At 38.1% G+C, this 20,963-nt stretch overlaps 1 protein-coding gene across 8 annotated transcripts in view; it reads right to left on the bottom strand.

The window, feature by feature from the left end:
- Positions 1 to 20,963, bottom strand: part of FBXL2 (F-box and leucine rich repeat protein 2) — a 52,020-nt gene that overhangs the window by 12,055 nt on the left and 19,002 nt on the right. For 7 of the 8 annotated variants that reach the window (XM_046938185.1, XM_040696049.2, XM_046938187.1 and 4 more), the window contains exons 3-9: positions 10,330 to 10,384; positions 8,813 to 8,887; positions 4,801 to 4,895; positions 1,233 to 1,301; positions 1,051 to 1,146; positions 613 to 739; positions 349 to 423 (exon numbers count right to left, since the gene is read on the bottom strand). In XM_046938185.1, the coding sequence (XP_046794141.1) occupies positions 349 to 423; positions 613 to 739; positions 1,051 to 1,146; positions 1,233 to 1,301; positions 4,801 to 4,895; positions 8,813 to 8,887; positions 10,330 to 10,384 (592 nt within the window). Of the gene's footprint in view, positions 1 to 348; positions 424 to 612; positions 740 to 1,050; positions 1,147 to 1,232; positions 1,302 to 4,800; positions 4,896 to 8,812; positions 8,888 to 10,329; positions 10,385 to 13,613; positions 20,748 to 20,963 lie in introns of those variants that run through there. The other variant, XM_046938189.1, reaches the window with a different exon arrangement.

The following is a 20,963-nucleotide window of genomic DNA, read 5'->3' as shown; positions in this document are numbered from 1 at the left end:
CATTATGAACAGATCAAAATGTTTGACCTTAACAGGTGGGAGAACAAGAACTACATCTGTGACGCTGCATGTTTTAGTACATACACAATTCATGAGAATTGAATGAATGCAGTTAATTCTCACTCTGGAGCTTGCTACAGTCAAAAGACAGAATGATGAAAAAAACCCACTGTAAATCCACACTCGGCTGTGGAACTGCCAGCACATTCCACAAGACATCTACTATACACAAACTTATCTTAACTGCAGACATGTACTATCTGAATTATTTAAGTGTGTCATTCATTAGCATTTGGAAATGGTCTAAGATCCCTAGAGAATCTATCTTTTGAAATACCAAATACTTACTGTGCAGGACTGCAAATTCAGGATTGCAAGCTCATGACAGTGATTTTGAATGTGTTTCAACGCTTCATCTTCTAACTGTATCAGCAATTACATTGGGCAAAGGAAAAGAAACAAGAAATTATAAGCAAACCAAAGGAATGTATTTACCTTGTAATACTGAACAAAAGACTACAACAAAAACAATATAGTTTTTAAATTCATGGAGATTTCAAAAAGCCAAAAGAAAAATTTTATTCCTAAAGGATCACCCAAGCAGTTATGTACCTGTGTGCAACCTCTAAGAAATAGAGCTTTTAGTCCACTACACCCTTTCACCAGTGCTTCAATACCATCCTTCGTAATCTGATCACACCAGGAAAGATTCAAATGTTCCAGATTTCTGCAACCCTCACTGGGAGAATTAAAAAAATACATAAAGTTAAATCCAGCCTTCAAATAGTCATAACAGTGGGAAACCCAAATTAAACACACTGTTAGAAATTAATGATAGCCAGTGGACCGTGCCAGGCCTCCACAGAAAAGTCATGAGAAAAGACCACACACAAACATCATTGTCTACACCCAAGAAGTGCTAGATACAAGATACAGCCAGTGCTGATGCACAGCATTAAGGTTCAACACTGGTTTTGTCTTAAAACTTTATTATATGTTGAACAGTTCTTTGAATTCTTTTCTTTAACACGAAACACTACATCTTCTTACCTTAAACCTTTCAAGGAGCTGTTTGTGATGGCTACACAAGATGTCAGATCCAGATGTTTCAGCTTGGAACAGAATCTGCTAAGACTGTAACACGTGCTGCAAAACAGCAGACACACTAAAAATACCTTCAGCTACTTCTTTTTCCAAGTTTCACCATCAAACAGAAAAAACCTTTGACTTACCTGTCAGTGATTTTTGTGCACCCGTTTAAATTTAAGTGTTCGATGTTTCTACAGTTCTGTGCAAAGGTCCTAAAACAGCAACAAAAAGCTGGAGAATTACTATAATGCCAGAAGTTATACTTCAGTCACTAGAGTGCGCTCTGCCCCACAATTCCTTCCCATCTCAGTCAAAAAACTTCATCTTCAAGCCACAGAGTAGAACATCTGTTTCCATGACTGCCTTTTTATTTTGCTACTGCAAGTTTCTGTCTTGGGTAACTCCCGAAACGAAGTGTTGCTCCTCCCTCAAATACCATTTGAGAAAGGTGTCTATTTCTGCCATTAGACAGAACTGATTTGCTTCGAATGCCTTAACTAAAATCATTAAGGGAATGAACACAAAGGTTGAAATGGCACATCAGTTACATACTAAGCGTAGTTAAGCTGCTGGGAAGAGTTGTTACACATTTCATTACTGAAGCTTCTGTAGGCACTATTAAGGAGCTCACTCCCACATCAAACAAAAAGAACATGCCCTGCACAACACAGAACTGGGATCTAGTCTACTTGGACTACTAAGGGAAAGCCCTGTGGGCTCTAAATTAGTTATTTATGATTTTAAAAATTAAAATGCATCTGTGTGCACCACTGGGTACGCACGCTAAAGATGATTACAGCTATTACACCACTAAAAGCTGTGTATATCATTATACTAATTACCCAGAAAAAAAAAAGCATCAACTTTCTTTTCATGTCTGCAGAGTAATGTTTACAGCTGCACTGCATTTCAGAACACTGTTTTTATGCCCGCGCTTCCTCCAACTGCATGGATTTTATTGGCAGGGATGGAGGAAACACACAAAAACATTTTTGTCTGGAGGCCTGCCGTGGTTAACAGATCCGACTACACACTCAGCTGGTAACAACTTCCTGGCTCTCCTGTGTGGATTGAAAACAATGCAAAAAAAACCCAACAAAATCAGCTGCAATTACACTGGTGATAGTTTTCACCTGAATGCTCAAAACAGCTATTCCAAACTTCATGCACTGGAGTGAGATTTGCAATCTAGACATTCTTCAAATCACTTGAAAAGATGCTATGCTCTGTAATAACTTGCAGGAACAGCCTGTGAGATTCAAGCAGGGTGTGTCTGTACACAGATGCCACAAACATTCAGCAACTGCACAGCCAACACCTGCTTTGATATCTGCCTATTTTTAAATGAAATATGGATGTAGAAGAAGGAAAAAATGGATAATTCATATCACTCAGGAATCATATCACACACAGGAAAGGGTCCTGATAAGTCTCATATTAAAGTTTTGAAACTCTTAAAGCTCACGTATTTATCCTTCAGTGGTTAATTTCAATACAACCTGCTTGTATTTCAGGGGTGAACCACTGTTCTTCCTGAAGTGTCTCAGACGCAGCCACCTGCACAGTTATTTACAGATGCACTTGTGTATAGTGCCAACAGCCCAGCAGCTGGTCTCTGCTAACACTGCCCTATTTCCTGCTTGCACAACTAGCCCCACCAACCCATCGATGCACATGGGCTACATGCTGAACTGCTACACACACTTACTCTAAATACCTCTTTACTGAATAGGTTGCCATTCAAAAACATCACAACTCCAGTCCTCCTCTCAGACACCACCAGCACCTGAATCCACTTGCATTTACTGGTTCTATTCACTGCAGTCCCCTAGCCTTAGCATTCTGATTAGTACTCTTAAGCCTAAATTGAATATCAAAGTTAAGGGAGAAGGTGGATGAAGAGCAGAATTTCCTGCTTACTGTCATCTTTCCTCCTTATACCCTTCTTATTTCTTCCCTGTCTACTTGCTTAGTTTGAGCCCCTTTTCAAACATGCCGTCCCCATCTCCACTATTTCCAGACCTTCCCCACTGAGGACACAGTGGCCATCTGCATGTACGCTCTGGGAACTTGCAGGAATGCTACAGAAAGTTAACTGTGGTTGGGGCTAGCTCTTTTATTTTTATTTTTTTTAATAGCAGCTGCCTGTCACCTGGGAAGGAAATGGTAACACACACTTTCCTCTGAGGAGAGAAGACTACTTGAAGGTGGCAACACCCCATGGAGCAGTTAGGAAGACGGCCTGTGAGGACTCCTGGGCCTGGCCTGCATACAGGGGCAAGGAAACCTCTGAGGAAACCTTTGGGTCTGAAGTCAGGATGCCTGCCTGTGTTACTAAAGCAATCTATTGCTTAACTAGCTGCTGGATTCAGAGGACCATAACTGTGTCAGGAGTATCTTTTTCTTGTATTACTAAAATGGATGTGAAGCATTAATTCCACAGATCTGATAAAACCCCTATAATTTTAATACTGGATCAGATGCTAGATCTTTAGCAACATGTAAGACAAATCTATGAAGACTGAGAAAACATAAAAAGACTGCTTAAAATGGGTCAACAGAACATTTCTAGTTGGTTTTTTTTTTTTTTTTAAACCAAATCTCTGGCCCAAAGCTAATCAGAGTTCCATTCTACATCTCAGCATTTCCTACCTCAGTGACTTCACCAATACTTTACATGGTTTTGCTGCTGGTCAGTTTTCATTCTGTTTTTTGTTTTGTTTTTTTAAGAAAGAAAAAAAAAAGCCTTAAAATCTCTACAGGGAGAAACGCTCTGTCTTTTACTCAGATTATGCACAAGAAATACTCATCAATTTGCTCTGGAAGCAAATCCAATGAATTAGACTTGCTTATAAATTTTACAAAGAGCTAAAGGTCACGAGGCATTAACACAAATGCCACTGTTTAACCAAAATCTATATGCTTTTATCTTCCACAAAAGAACAGCCACGCTAAGTCAGACTGAACATCACCTAGCCTAGTCTCCTGCAACAGTGAGAAAACAGCAACAGCTGCCAAGAAGTTGTATCCTGAGCCTGGCTCCCAGTATTCTGAGTCCTCAAGGACTTGTCAAATAGGGGCCCCTTCAGCCGGAGGTAAGATCTGTAGGTTAAATAAACAAAGAAACGTCCACAGAGGAATCTGGATAATCAGTCTGCATTTGGAAAAAGCTTACAGGGATTCAAAGTATCCTGTGAGAACAAGCTGCTCAGTTCAATTTATGTACTGCATAAAGGAGGGCCAGCTTCCCTGAGATGCTTCTGTTACCTGTTTGTTCTTACATTACAGAAAGAAGAGAATCCCACACCCTTCCCAATTTGGCAGGCACTCAAGTGCACCAGTCTTTAGCTTTTCCCCCATTGCTAGGGTCACCTCACATCTAAACAGAAAGATAAATTATACTCTGGCTACTAATCCTGATAACATTATGTCAGTAGGTTGCCAAAGTACAAACCTGAAAACATTTAAAATGCTTGAAAATTGAGAGAAAAGAAAAATACATCTTTTTAAATTCATTTCTAAGGGAAAAAAAAAGTAGCTATATTTTGTTCTCAAACTGATGGCTCATTTAGTCACTGCTAAGGTACTTAGTACTTAAGTGTCCCATTTTGACCATCAGATGGTACTTAAAAACCAAACAAATCTACCAATAATTACTTAATTCCTAATATTTGAAACAAAAGCAATGTCTTAGCCTAGGACACTACTTACTTTAAAGAGGAGTCTCCAACAACGTGACATCCTCTCAGACTAAGTTGTCTCAGGAACCCACCGCACCTTTTCGATATATTTTCCACAACACGACCCTTAAACCAAATAAAAGGAAGATTTTGTTGAGTTTTATTCTGACATAACATTCTTAGCAAATTAAAAATCCCAACAGAACCGTATCTCTTTGAAATTCCTTTTCTACTTTAAGAAAAAAAATTACCTGATGAGAGAAGCGCTGTTCACTTCAATCTTTAGTTCTCTTCTTGAGTCTAACATAAATGGCTCAATTTTTTGCCTCAGCAATACCCTACTTATTAAGATTGCTGTCAATTTTGCAAGAAATCTGTGGCACTGCCCAGAAGCAGAACAGGAGGCACCTTGTTCCTCAATGACCAGTTGTTACTCCAGCACACAAGATTACATTATCCACAAATATGTGCTCAGGCTAGCATATGACACTGAGCTACAGCCTCTCATTAAGTCTTGTTTTACAGAATGGCTTGGGTAGGAAGGGACTTCAAGGATCACCAAGTTTCAATCCTCCTGCCACAGGCAAGGCCAGAAACCTCCAGATTTGGTACTAGACCGGGTTGCCCAGGGTCCCATCCAACTTGGTCTTGAACACCTCCAGGGATGAGGCATCCACAGCCTCTCTGGGCAGCTGTGCCAGCACCTCACCAGTCTCTGTGTAAACAACTTCCCTGTGACATCCAATCTAAACCTTCCCTCCTTGAGCTTAAAACAATTCCCCCTTGTCCTATCACTGACTACCCTCGTGAAAGGTTGATTCCTCTCCTGCTTATAATCCCCTTTTAAATACTGGAAGGCTGCAATGAGATCTCCCCACAGCCTTCTCTTCTCCAGGCTGAACAAGCCCAGATCCCTCAGCCTGTCCCCGCAGGGGAGGTGCTCCAGCCTTCTGACCATCTTTGTGGCCCTCCTCTGGACCCTCTCCAACAGCTCCACATCTTTCCTGTACGGGGGGGCCCCAGACCTGGATGCAGTACTCCAAAGTTCTTCAATCATGCCGGATTTGCCAGAGCCTACTCTTTCAAAGTTGTATTTATTTGCATGTCTGTTCCTACCATTTGGAAATGCCACAAGACTCCTCACGTTGTGTAGCACAGTTTACAAACAAAACTTCCTACCTGACCTGTTTGCTATAAAATTCTATTTATTTACATCTTGAAAGCATTTTCCTACATAAGAGGAGCAAGCAGAATGATACAGTACTTCTAATATTCCAAGCTTAAAGTGTAGCATTGTTGAAAAAAATGTTACTTAAACTGTGGTACGTAATATGCACCCTTATTTTAATTTTTTTGTCAGTAAGAATAAGATGACAGACCAAAAAGCACTGCAACAACTGACCAGACATCATATGGTGTCTAATCTTAGAAAGATAAAAGTAAAAATAAATCAACACCGATCATCTAACAAACAGGACCACTACGTACCCAACAGAACCTTCCACCTTCTTCTCTTTTATTGTAAATATGGAATACTTACAAAGTTATAGAGCAGTGGATTTCTTTCTTTTTTTTAATTTCCTCTCTATATGCAATGGTAGCATTTTCACTGGAACAGTAAAATATTTCTTGTATTTTGTTATTCTCCTGTAGTACTGAACTCTCAGCTAATACTACGTGAAAACAATTTACCAGTACTTGTTTGTTAAGTCTGTAGGTTACTGGTCACCTCCTCTCTCAGGCATACTTACATCAAAACAAACAAACCAAAGATCATTACATCCTTCACAAAATCACATATTTTTTAGAGTTCTCCAATCACTCAGAACTATTTCCCAGTAGAGGCCAAGTACCTTTACTGTCAGGATAAAGTCTTCTCAGTGAATTACATACAATGGAGGCTCAATCTACGTGGTGGGGGGGGGGGAAAGGAATAAAAAAATCTAATGCATTATTCAAAGCAAATAGAAACAAATAATGACATACATTTTCTCATACCCATTTATTACTTGAAGCATGTTAAAAACCCACCAAAACAGTATATTAAAAAGAACAAGTACATTAAAATGTGTTTAGGCATTTGAACACTATAGTGTCACTCAAAAACTAGTTCTTCAAACTACTCGAGCTTGTATTTGGTACCACAGACCGACAGATCCTAAGGCACACTTAAATTTAAGAAGATTCTCACACAACTTTGCAGTAGAAAGAAAAAAAATCCTTTATAGTATATTAAGATATTTTTCTTGGTTTGTTCTACATCATACAAGGTCTCAAAAAGGGAAAAGTATTTTAAAGAATCATGATTTTCCATTATCTGACAGTTTCAGATCAAGAACTGCTGGATGTTATGTGAAAGATCACCAAACAGTACAACAACCAATGAAGCAAAAAGTTGCCAAATGCAATTAGTAGCTCTTACCTGGCCTTAAGTCTACAGACAAAAAAAATGCATTACTAAAACAGCTTAAAGCAAAACGAGACATGGTTTTAATAGCTTAGTGGGTAGTAATGGGAGGATGGCAGGACTTGATGATCTTGTAGGTCCTTTCCAACCTTGTGATTCTATGATTCCGTGATTCTAAAACAGAGGTCTTTAATATCGAAAGTGAATGCATACCTCATTCAAAACTAATTTATGCAGTAATCATTGGTTTAAGTTATGAATAAACTTAAAGCATTCTTATTACAAATGTACTTAAATATACAGAGGTGATCAAATTCCTCAAAACCGCAATGGGTCCAGAATGGTTACAGAAAAATAGGACTATAATTTAATTTCTTTCACTCTCCTGAACACCAGGCTACAAATACATCTCAAAGGGCAACACCATTAGGTAGAATAAAGACAAACTCAGCATACATGTAAAAGCCCAACACGTTTTCTATACAGCAAAAAGTCTTCAGAAAAGTGCTGGCCAAGAGAAAGGTCACCAGTCTGGTGGGCTTTCCTTTTTATTTCTTAGCAAGTGAGAAACAAGGTGGTTTTTTTTTTCCAAGACAAGTGAAAAAGATGACATTGAGCCCCAAAACATCTTAGACACTTACTTGCAGATTCCAAAAATCTTTCTCCTCCCTCTGCCAGATTCTCATATTTAATATCAGTATAGCAGAGGAGTTGGCAATAAAATTTTAAGAGAGTAGTGAGAAATTTTATTCTTTATTACTGTAAAGCTTCAGGAATTCTTTGAAAATAGGGTTTGCAAAATATACCAAATGACCCCCATCTGGATTTTACTTACGCAATTAAAAGCTTAATACAAAATTCAGAAGCAAATTCATTATTGCACTCTAAACTTAATTAGCATTACCAAATGCAAATAATAAACTAGTTTAGATTAAATTAAGGAACTGTATTTCCCATGGGTTTTGGTCTTCATTTTTCAATGACATAATTTATTTTCTTATGCACATCTATGATAACATTAATACTCTGTTTTTTTCTTATGGAATGTAAGACTGTCTTAATTGTTTCATTATATGCTGAAAAGAATTTTAATCCACATGAACCTGTATTTCAGTCAAGGCTCAAGCCATAGGAAAGAAATGTTGATAAAATGGTACTAAGGTACACAGCAAAGCAAATCCAGGCCAAGTCAGCAGTAAGGAAAGATTTTTACCATTTTGTTGCTTCGGTCTCTGTCCAAAGACAACTAATCAGAGAGCTTTCAGCACTAGATGGCACTCTCACAGAGACCAGAGATGAGCAACACAATCTTCCCACAAGGTAACGAGTAACTGAGCATCTCAGTCCAGAGACACTGCTCATACCTTTGTTTTCTGGAAATTATCAGTTCTGAATTTCTAGAACTCCGCATATATACAACATATGCAAATTATCTGATACACTGCTTCCAAACAAAACTCAAAAACATAATCAGTGTAAAAAAGACAAATACAGAGTTGTCCATTCACCCCTTTACTGCTTTAGTATGCTGAACTTTAGCCTTTAAAATGTGAACTCAAGGAGAGTCTATGAGGTACTTAAAATGGGCTATGCTCTTAAGCATCCCCAGAGGAAAGAAATAAACAAGAACACTAACCTCTATATCCGTCTGAAAGTTAAAAAGGTCTATTTTTTGCCAATTGCTTCCATCCAGAGCTAAAACATTCCATGCCTACAGAAAAAAAATAAGAGTTATACACCTCCACTGCCTGCTCCCTTTGTTTTCCTCTCAGCAATTCCAATACAACAAACTCTCAAATACAAAAAAAAAAAATATACATTTGAGTAGCACTTTTTAAAAAAAACAAATGCAACAGCAGATATTAATAATAAAATATTAACTAGTTAAAACCAGAACATTTGTTTAAATTAACCTCAAATCTCCTAAATGGATTATGCTTCAGAGTCTTATACCCATAAAATGTTAACAGCAAGAAATGAAATGCACAACACATACACAGCATGATTTAACTAGATATATATGGAGAGAAAAGTAAATGCATATGAGACTCCTTCCAATGAACCCATAGTTCCTCAACCTCAGAATTTACTATTCTGAGAGGAAGACAAGCCTTTCAGAACATTGCTGACTTTCCACTGTTGGGATCAGGCCTTTCCATGTGCTCAGTTACATACACATTTGATAATTTGTTCTTCACTGTTGGAGCAGTCCTTCAAAGCAAAACAAAGTAAAAAGGTAGAGAAACAAAAACATACTCAGAAAAATAGGAATAAAGAACACTGCATCCAACCGACATAGTTCTGAGAGAAAACAAAACAAAACAAGGATTTATTAATTCACCTTGGTTTTATTCTGATGTGTTCTAGGCTTCGACTGAAAGTTCCTACAAAACCTGATGTTAGTTAGCTCAGAACTTACTGAAGCTGCAGGCTAGGATAATATGGGTCTGGGAACTTAGTAGTTACACAATTATAAATTAAAACAAATAGAAGAAAGAAAGAGTTAATCTGCATTAAAAGAATGAAGAAAAACATGGAACTAAAAATTTCATTCATTTTGTGTAAGAATACACTTCACCATACACATTTCGTGTAGGAGCAGAATATTTTTCATGTTAATTCAAAATAAAAGTAAGATTAGCTAAACATAAAAGCTTACTTAGCATGCTTTCTCTATTACCCTCTGTGCGCCTTTCTTCTCTACTGGTAGTCCATTTATTTAACACCTTTTGTACTTGGCAAGCAAATGATGGATGTACTTAAACACATGGTGCACATTAACTGAGCTACATGGAATTTTAAGCAGAACATGTCTGAAAAATAGTGTTATACAGCCACGTGTTTTATAAAAAGCAAATGCCACTATGCCAAAATGGGCTTAATCCTTTCTCCAGATATAGAGCACGCACTACTGGATATCTTTTCCATAGCCTTCAAAAAGAAGTCCAGTACATAGCAACTAATTTCACATATCTGAACACAAAACTGGACCAACAGGTTTTTTTTTTTGTTTTAATAAAAGATGCTGAGAGAAATTCTTGATTTTTTTTTTTTTTAAACAGGAAGAAGACCATCCTAAAGCCCATCATTTGCAAGTAATTAAGAAAAGAGCTTCCCAAACAACAATGACAACAGAACAATAGAAATACATACCTTGGAAACTTGTGCACATCGACACAAAGTAACTATGTCCAAGAAAGAAAATATTCTAGAAAGAAAGACAATAAGAACATTTTCATTATTAATTCAAACTAACATATGAATTCACTGTTTCACATAGTTCTATGGAAACATCACCTGTTATACACCAACGAAGTCAAACTAAATAAAAGCATTCTATTGTTTTGGTTATTCAGATTTAAGGAGTGACCCCATACCCATCATCTTGAGACAGTCAACATCTACATAACAGGATCAATTTTAACAAAATCTAGTTTCAGTTTTCCCCACTTCATCTCCCACACACGTATGAATAACAAGGTATTTTATTGTTTTTAATTCAGAGAAACTGATTTATATACCTTTAATTGTGATGCAATTATAAAAATAACTTATGCAACTGTAAGTGAGGATTTAAGAGTCTAGTTTTTGCACTGAAGGGTTAATACTCAATTTGGTGCTATGGGTCCAGTTGCGTTTGAATGGACTCCCAACCGTAAGGAATTTGGCTATATCCACTGAGAACTCTTATGACTAGCTTCATGAATTGTGCTCTTTATCGGAGCAACAGATAACAGATTCTTTTAAATTGTCAGTTATAAATACACTGTGTCCATAAAGCATGTGATAATGTGAATACAGCTGACTGCAAATGCATTAAATTATAGGATAACTCTATAAAGATTTTTAAGTTTCCTGAGGGAAGCACTCTGTGTAACTGAGTATGTAAATCTCACCCATTAGACGTTCCTATGGGAGGAAGAGAAGCTCAGCCTGTCAACAGGTCCCAGAAGCCAGTGGTATCCTCTCACTTTGTCTGCAATGATATCTTCCCCAAACTCCTTCTCTTTAATGCCACTTTTATACTCTTTTCCTTCTTTCAGGGGGAACTTGAGTGACTGTAATCATACGTAGCTTTGTTGCAATTGGTGGAAAAGACGCCTGAAAAGCTGCTAACTCAGAATGACCACTATGCAGTTTATCAGTTCTGTAGTACCACCAAGTTCCCCTCTCTGCAATTTTAACACAGGGCCTGGCTGTGGAGTTTCACAATTCACTCCATCCTCTATGCTCTATCTCTTAAGAGTCAGCATACCAAACTCCCCTGGTGCTGCTAACAAGCTAATGTTTCCCTGTCTTATGTTGCTTAGTTAACTATCATGGAATAGAATCCTTGCATGTTCACTGCATTCCACAGCAGAGGTTTCTTCAATGCTTTTCTCAAGAGAGGAAAAATCCAACACATTACTTCCAATAATTATTCCACATAATTCACTCCGAGACACAGTCACTCAAGCTTCGCAAATATTTAGAAGGCACTGGGGAGGTCACATGCAGTCTCATTATGAGGATTAAATCTCCAGGGGCTCTTGGGCTGCTCCCTATTTACAGAGTAAAACTATTAGTTCATTATCATAGTATTTAGCAGGATGATGTAATCATATAATCATTAAGATTGGACAAGATCTTTAAGATCATCAAGTCCAACTACCAACACATCACCACTATGCCCACTAACTGCATCCTTAAACACCACATTCACACATTTCTTAACCTCCAGGGATGGTGACTCCACCATCTCCCTGGGCAGCCAGTTCCAATGCTTTATCATTCTTTTGGAGAAGAAATGTTTGCTAATATCCAACCTGAACCTCCCCTGGTGCAACTTGAAGTCATTACCTCTCATCCTATTGCTAATTATCAGGGACAAGAAACCGACTCCCACCTTGCAGCAACCTGCTTTCAGGTAGTTGCAGAGTGTCAAGGCCTTCCCTGAACCTCCTCTTCTCCAGAACAAGCAATCTCAGTTCCCTCAGCCATTCGTCTTAAAACTTGTCCTCCAGACCCTTCAACAGCTTTGCTGCCCTTCTCTGGACACACTCCAAGACCTTAATGTCCTTCTTGTAGTGAGGGGCCCAAAACTGAACACAGTACTCTAAGTGTGGCTTCACCAGAGCCATGTACAGTGGAATGATCACTTCCCTAGTCCTCCTGGCTATATAAACAAGGATAGTGTTGGCCTTCCTGGCCACCTGGGTACACTGCTAACTCACGTTCAGCTGGCACTAAATACTAATACCCCCAGATCCTTCGCTGCCACACGGCTTTCCAGCCACTTTGCCTCAAGTCTGCAGTGTTGTATGGGATTGTTGTAACTGAAGCACAGGACCCAGCACTTGATCTTGTTGAATCCTATACGATTGGCCTCAGCCCCCATCAATCCTGCATTCAGATCCCTTTGCAGAGCCTTTCTACCCTCAGACACATCAACACTTTCTCCCAACTTGGTGTCAATTGCAAACTTACTGAGGGTGCGTTCAGCTTCCTCTTGACATCATCAATAACTGACTCCAGTACTGACACCTGGGGAATACCACTCATGTCCAGCCACCAGCTGGATTTAACTTCATTCAGCACCACTCTCTAAGGCCCAGCTGTTCAGTCAATTTTTAAGGTGAAGAGTACACCTGTTTAAGCCATGAGCTGCCAGCTTCTCCAGGTGAACGCTGTGGGAGACTGGGTCAAAGGCCCTACTAATGTCTAGACAGATGACATCTACAGCTCTTCCCTCATCCACTAGGCAGGTAACCTGGTCATGGAAGGCTACCAGGTTGGTCAAGCAGGACTTGCCTTTCATGAGGCTAGGCCTGATCCCGACTGTCCCACACATGCTATATGATTTTACTCAAGATGATTGATCTGCTCCACGACCTTCTCTGATACAGAAGTCAGGCTGAGCAATGCCCTAGGCATAACAGCCAGGCTGAAGGAGGAGGGAGAGGGTAAGGGGGAGCACACTGTCATGGTGAAGAAGAGTAAGACTCTTTTGAACACTGAACCAATTCTTCATTACTAGCAACTCTTAATAGTTTTCTAAAATAAAGGTTTCATTGTCAAAACAAATTTTTGCTAAATACCATTTCCAAGCAAAAACAGAACCATTTCAAAGGATGTTCTCAGGAAATGAAATACATTAGCTTAAGCATAGAGTACAGATCCCATTCCAAAATCATTTTCTTCTACAGAGAATGAAAGATGTTACTGTAATTCACATATAAACTGCTACTTGACATTTTCAGTCATCAAAGAACTGAACAGTAATAATAACAATTCCATCTTATATCAAATATTAACACTGAGAGGTAAACATCAGAGGTATAACAGACATGGTTATCTTAGGTTTACAGAAGCTGAAGCACAAAAGACACATCTTGAAATTATTTCTAATGAAGACAAGAAGGATTGTGACAAACCATTTCATGACTCAATATTCTTACCTAAAGAAAGCATACAACATGCTTTGGAAGTGATGCAAGTTCTGCTGGAAGTAAGAAATAACAGAAGGAATTGCAAGATGTTGAAGAAAAGATATTTTATATATCCCATCTACTGAGTTGTCTAGCAGTCTGTCTTCATGTTTGACTGTTTATTACTGTTACGAGATTAATGTTGATGCGTGATTTCTGTTGAAAAAGTAGACTGAAACCAAATGCGGAACAGATGTATTTATTTTTGCACCATACCCTATGAAGTGACTTTTTACAAAGTCAAAAAATAAAAGTGGTTGCTTTATGTTAAAAGGAGAACTATTTTAATAAGGGTAAAATTCAAGACTTTCTTACGTTTATTTTTGTTCTAAAGAAGAAACTGTTTTGAAATGCACCTGAAGCTGCCCTTCTCGAAATAGATAGTTTAAACAATGTTAAGAAGCATTCTAATCCAGCAAAATCAGAATCATTATTATTCAGTTAATAATAGCATAAATAAGAGATACTAGTAAATTCTTTTATAATTGCTAAGACTCATTTTGCCAACTTGTTTCAAAATTTCCACACTGTTCTACTTTTTTTCTTCCCCCCTCTATAGTATAGTCTTATATGCAAAGCACTAAGACAATTGCTCCTCTACTTTCAGCCCCACAGAACTCCTAGCAAATCCTTACCAGTCAGGAAAACTACCCAACAGGATACAAGACGATAACATTTTAAAGGCTTTAAAATCCAACCAAAGAACTGAGACAGAGATGGCAACACTGATGTCTGGCACTTATGGTGGGGGGCTATGTTAGCAGGCACTTGCAATTTTAAAATGTGGAAAAAATTACCATGTAGGCCAGCTGATGGTTGTATAGCACATCTGTCCTCTATGACCGTAATTATGTAGGTGGAAGCTAATGCAGCCAGCAGCTGGATTAATTTCCACTTAAGTTTTTGGCACAAATTAGTTCAGGAAACTGGAAATGTAACTAGTTAACAGATTCACAGTAAAGTTTAGGATAATCTGTACTGACTTCCTGTACCCAAGGCCATTAATTTTTCCTTAGTTATCCTATATCGAGCCCAAGGAGGGTAACTTGTTTACCCATAATCAGAGCTCTTCACGCCTCTTCATCCCTGGGCATATGCCACTCTGGATACAAACGCCTCATAAGCTTGACCTTGGAGATCTTTCAATGCTAACAGTACCTGAAGTATGCATGAAATTCATGCCAGAGGCACAAAGACTTGCACAAACTCACAGTTCCCCAACTCTGGTAAGGTAAACATGTATTTGGCTAAAGCCTAAATTCCAGAAAGTGAATATTCTTCATTTGAAAGCCTTCAAGGGACGGAAAATCACCACCTTCTCTGATAGTTTGTTCCACTGGCTAATCACGCTGTTATAATATTTGCCTTATTTCCAAGGTGAACATCTGACTTTCAGCTTTATGCTTTCCTCTACTTTTCTTCACCAAATTAAAAGAGTGCTTTCACAGTTAGTACTTTCTCCTTATGGAGTTTTAAAATCACTTATCATGTCACCTCTAATTCTTTTTATTTCAGTTCTTTAAATCTCATTTTCTCTGCGTGTTCTTTTCCAGTATGTTTCTTTAAAGACAGACATCTGAAGCAAATGTAGCGTTAAAAAGTTTATTAGTTCCAACAAAGCTGCACACAGACACAAAGCACTATTTTACTGCTTCCATTTTCAGAGCCTTTTTGACACAGAATCAGACAAGGAACTTACAGCATCTTATACATTTCGCTCTCACATCCTGTACTACGATGACACATCCCAGACCACAGCACTTTGTGCGAGAGTGAAACGGGACACTCCTTAGTCCTACATCCCTGCAAAATTGAACTGTAAAATTAGTCTTGTTTGAACATACCTCTATTTAATGTTATTGGCACTTCCTTGGGAGTGCCTTTTCCTCACATTTATTTTTGTCATCTGTTGTCCAGTGACTTCTGAAAGAGTCATTTTCAAAACATGCAGAAGGAAAAAAAAAAAGCATTTGGGTCTACCAGCCAGTTACTACAACTGTTAACCATAACCAAATCTGAATCATTTCAATGTGTACTGATGTACTACACAGTGCTCATTTTAAGATCAAAATGCCAAATGTTAAAGTCAAACGCATTGGTAGATGCATGTAATTTGGGTTGGGAGAACCAACTGATTGTTTAATCTCAGAGTGATACTGTCCAACCAATTCTTCCACAAAATCACAACAACCGCTAATTATATTCCTTTCTTTCAATTTTCTATTAAACAAGGCTACATCACGTTTTTCCTCTACGTATGGAAAAGGAGGCTGTGATTTCTGGTCATCTCCCATATATTTCCATACATACTTCATTACTCCCACATGCTATAAACAGAACTGTGTCTTTCCAAATGCAGAAATGGCTGATGTCACTTCTATTATTTGCTTCCTTTCCTGTGGAACCACAGTAAGAAACAGCTATTTCTCAAAATCCAAACACTGCACCACTTACAGAATGAGAAACAAAACTGTGCAAGAGTCAAACTGCTGCTCTCTCACATCTCTAAGGCCCTTGCCAATCTGATCACATAACGAACAAGCTTCTGCAGTAGCGGCCTGGCCATTATTCATTCCAAGTATTTTGATGCATTACAGCATGGATTGATTACAGGTAGATAAGATGTATAAACTATGTACTGTTGCTTTTGCTCTTTTAACAGTTTGTTCTCAAGATTTTCTAGAAGAATGCACAACAGTACTGTGTTAACAAGTGATACAGGAGAAGAGCATCTGCCTCTCTCAGTTTATTACTAATCATGTTTGAATGCATACAGTCGCCACCATCACAGAACCATCCTGTCTTCCTCCTAAAATGAGGTATTCAATAAATACCAAACGCCACTGTAAATATTGATATGTGCAGGGTTTAGCTTCTCCCTTCTTTTCCCCATCTTACCAAACGCCTTCCTATGGTACGAGGCACCACACCAACAACTGCAGTTCAGCAGTTGTACAAAGGCTGCAGTAGAATAAAATTAGCCAGAAAACACAAGATAAACTGAATAATCACACTCATAGCAAGTAGAACCCTGCATTAATAAATTGTTAGGTAGGGACATGCTGCATTGCAAATTCCAGTAATACCTTATTCAATAAAAACCCATAATATATACAGCTCAGAAACACAAATGGTGTGACATTAAAAACTTAAGGAGCCAGTCTTTTTTTTTTTTTTTTAAAAAAAAAAGCATCCTAGCTTATTTCTATCAGTTTTGTTTTCAGCAGCATGTCATGAACTTCTACACAAAGCAGAAATCAACTGTATTATTCAGTGTTTCACCTTTCAGGACAATTATTAAAATAAATCCTTTTCTTATCAGATGTGCTATTTTCTGAAATAAAGCATTTAAACTAGAGTCTGTGAAACACACTGAAATTTTCCAGTAACTTTTACCCCACAATCACCACTTGTAAACTACATGGACTACAACACCTTTCTCAGCAAGTCTTTTGCAAATCTAAACAGCAAATCTAAACAGCAAGTCTTTCATTTACAAACCTGGCACCAAAAAACACTTCTTCACATGCCAAACCCTTGCTTTTGCTCAGATGATTATTGGTACACAATACCTATATAAGTATTAGCAATTGCAAAAGAACAGGCCGTCTGCAGGATGCCTAACAACTATTCTCAGTTTAAACCGAACTCAGCTTTTTCTACAAATAATCAGCTTTGCTGGATTCATTTTATAGCTATATGATAGCATTTAACTGTTTATGGTCTAGACACTACTTGCAAGACCAGGGGATCATGTCACTCTCTCAATTAAAAAAGATTTTTAACCTTCTGAAAGGGTGGTCAGGCACTGGAATGGGCTGCCCAGAGAGGTGGTGGAGTCACCGACCCTGGAGGTATTCAAGGAACATTTGGACGTTGTGTTGAGGGACATGGTTTAGTGAGAACTGTTGGTGATGGGCGGATGGTTGGACTGGGTGATCCTGTGGGTCTTTTCCAACCTTGGTGATTCTATGATTTTACTTAAAGCATTATCATACATAACAACTGCAGTATTCTCAGTACTTAAGTCTCTTATTATCTTAAGCAATGTCTCCATCACATCAAGAAGGGACAGCTCTGTTTACCTTACGATCAAATATACAGAATACAACCACCACATCATGTGGAAATTAAGTCAGTGGTGAAATTAATAAACTACATTATAGAAATCATTCAGTAACTTTGGTCTGCAAAGGAAATATAGAAGATAGAATAGGCAAGCATCTCTGTGTGTTTCTGACATACAGTCACTTGGATATTATGGACATATAACGCAACTTAAAAAGTCTTACTTTTGTAACCTTCAGAAGTCAAGTTGCAGAGTTGATCATAAAATACATATAGGACATACTCAAGAAAATTTAAACCCGTGGAACAGCTTATCTAATGTTTTCCAAAATGTCAGCCTTCCTAAAATTGGAATATTAGCAGAGGGAGGGATGATCCAGACTTCTAGCCTTTAAAAGCCTAGTGGATTGTCCAGTTTAATCATTCCTTAGAAGGGGTGGATGCGCTGCAAGGTTCTGCAATGTCTAAAATTGTACATGCTGCAGCTTACATGACTGCCCAGCTTCATTAGCTACATTTTTTATCAAAGTTTTATCTACAGAATCCATCTACACATTTTTCTGTTTGTTTGTGAGGCATCAGAGCAGCAGCAGAAAGGAGTTCATAAGGAACAACAAAGCTCAGCTAGAGATCTTCAGTAATTTAAAGAAACACACACGATAAATGAAAACAGAACTACTCTGAGACAGAGAGGAATCCCTGACAGGAGATGCAACCCAGGGAGGAACACCTAAGGCACCCACACAGGCTGGGCCAATCACATGCAAAGCAGCTTTGTGCAAAAGGACATGGGGATCCCGTCGAGCACCGCTTTGAAAACGCTTCAAAGTAGGAGGCTTTGAGAACACATCAGCAAGTAAAAATATCTGATGGAAGTAAGGACAACAGACTCACCCCAGCAGGGCCCAAGGACAGGAAAACAGGTGTTGCCAAACACTAAATCAAGATGACCAGAGTGGTTATGAAGCCCCTATACCTGGAGGCAGTCAAAACTCAAATGGGCAATGCCAGGAAATGCTTTGTATAGCTGACCCTGTTTTCAGCAGTGGGTTGGACTAGACAACCTCCAGAGTTTGCTTCCAACCTCAGCTAGCCAATTTTATGAATAACAATTTTATTTTTATGAAGTGATTTCATGAACTAAAATTTGGCAACTATAACACATGTTAATAAATAAAAATAGCCTAGTGATTATTTAAGAGTAGTTTACTTGGCAGCCAACAGTTCCAATGCAACCTAAGGCCATTCCAACTATCCTACTGGGCATCTTTTCCCAGGAGAGAAGGGATTACACTGTCTGGGCACCAAACAACCAAACTAAAACACACCCACTTATGTGAGCTCAAAGCTTGACAGACTTGAAAAACAAACAAATATATGATGCTCTGGTGGTATGCAACCTAGGGATGTTTCATAAGCCTTGATCCTTACAGCCATAAAGGTTATGGAAAATTTAGTCTTTGGACTAGGATGTGCCTTGGCTTAATCACACCTGGAGCACTGCTACTGGTCAGGAGTAAAACTTTTCTTTCCAAAGAATTCTTATCCTGATGCTTGTGTCTGTATCAGGAAGACATGGTTAAGAAGCTCACCTCTTCTGTAAATACCTTGAAAGTTACTGACAAAAAAACAAAACAAAACAACCCAACAAACCAAACAAGAGTATAAATAACAATACCAAGTATTCAAACTTTGGCATAAATAATGAAAGAAATGAAAATAATGTGTTGTGGGTAATTTTGTTAGGAGTTTCTTTTGAATTGTCTTTGTGCTTTGCTGGTATTTTTAGTATAGAAATGAGGAACAATAATCTCAGGGAGGGGTGAGGGGAAATCACATACAAACAAAATGACTGTCGTATCACCGAGACTTCTAAACATTTGGCTTTGGTCATTTGCTAATCAAGAGGGTTTAAATAAGGCTTCAATTTCAAGGAAAATACAGCTCCAAATGGAATCAGATCTTGATTAGTTAAATAGAAAATTCTAAAGAGAGGCTTAACAGTATATACATTAAAAAAAAAACACCAACAACAAATACCAAAATGAAACAAACAAGTGGTAAAGCATGATTCTGGGTTGTGTAAGTCACCATTACATTATCTTTAGCTGTTACTCCTGCTTTAAATGCTCGTTACTTTTATCTGTTCCAATATTACTAATCCTTTGCAACAAGCATGTTTTTAACCAAGAGATACTATTCATACTGAACCAAGTAACGCTGAAGCAGTACATTCATAAGAAAGTCCCAGTTGTTTAAGCATAAACATTAAACAAAGTATTTCCTTTTCATAATGCCTGAATTTTACTCGCTATCTTGGCAAAATGGAAGTTTCCATTCCCAAATCTCCTCTTCTGCATTAATACCGTGCATTAAGGCACTCATAGAGTTTTCAGTTTGTGCTTAGAGCCTCTCGCATTTTAAGAAATTCCATTTCAAACAATTCTGTTCCAAACATCCAATTTTAAGATTATACTTGCACTTGTTTATGAACAAACCTAAACCACTTAACTTAAACATTAAATAGAAGATGGCAGCTACCTCCTCCAGTTACAAATGACCAAACTTGTTTGATACGAGCAATCATTTTTGAGCGCTCAGGACCTCTTACAAAGAACTTGGAAATTGTGTACAGAGTAACCAAGCGCTAAGTGAAAGAACTGGAAAATATGAACTTGCATCTGGTACTGATCTTGGTAAGAATCTCATAAACAATGCATGTATTTTGGAAGCAAAAAAGTCTATCATCTGAAACATGGCTCATTTTACCCACCGCAACTCATTTGTGTAATTAAAGACTGCAGCATTTCACCTTGAGTAGCAAAGATAGCTCGACCATCTCAGAAAAACACTCCTGTTTTACAATGCACATACCATTCTCAGGTTTATTTTAGACTGTATTTCTTTTCTCTCTGGCAGACTACAATACTAGAATACTTCCAGCAATTTCAATATTTAGAATCAGAAACAACCACGTTGATAAATCAACTGTACTTACTAAGATTGTTAATCTAACTGATTGCACAGGAGCTGCTTAGAAAAGTAAAACTTACTTGATTAGACTCCAGGATGTAAACACAGATCCATGCTTTCTGTAAAGGGAAGTCTAACAGTGCCTTGTGAACGTAGCTTTCATTGAGCAAAATAAGTTCTGTGATTTGAATGTCGGAAATACATCTAAGCAAGCATTTAGTGCACACCAGCTACCAACACTCCAAGCTCTCATTAACTTCCCAGTATAGAAAACTCCAC

Source organism: Gallus gallus, chromosome 2 (genome assembly GCF_016699485.2).
Source record: "Gallus gallus isolate bGalGal1 chromosome 2, bGalGal1.mat.broiler.GRCg7b, whole genome shotgun sequence".
Lineage (NCBI taxonomy): Eukaryota > Metazoa > Chordata > Aves > Galliformes > Phasianidae > Gallus > Gallus gallus.
The sequence above is the reverse complement of the archived record's forward strand: the minus strand, read 5'-3'. Positions and strand labels throughout refer to the sequence as shown.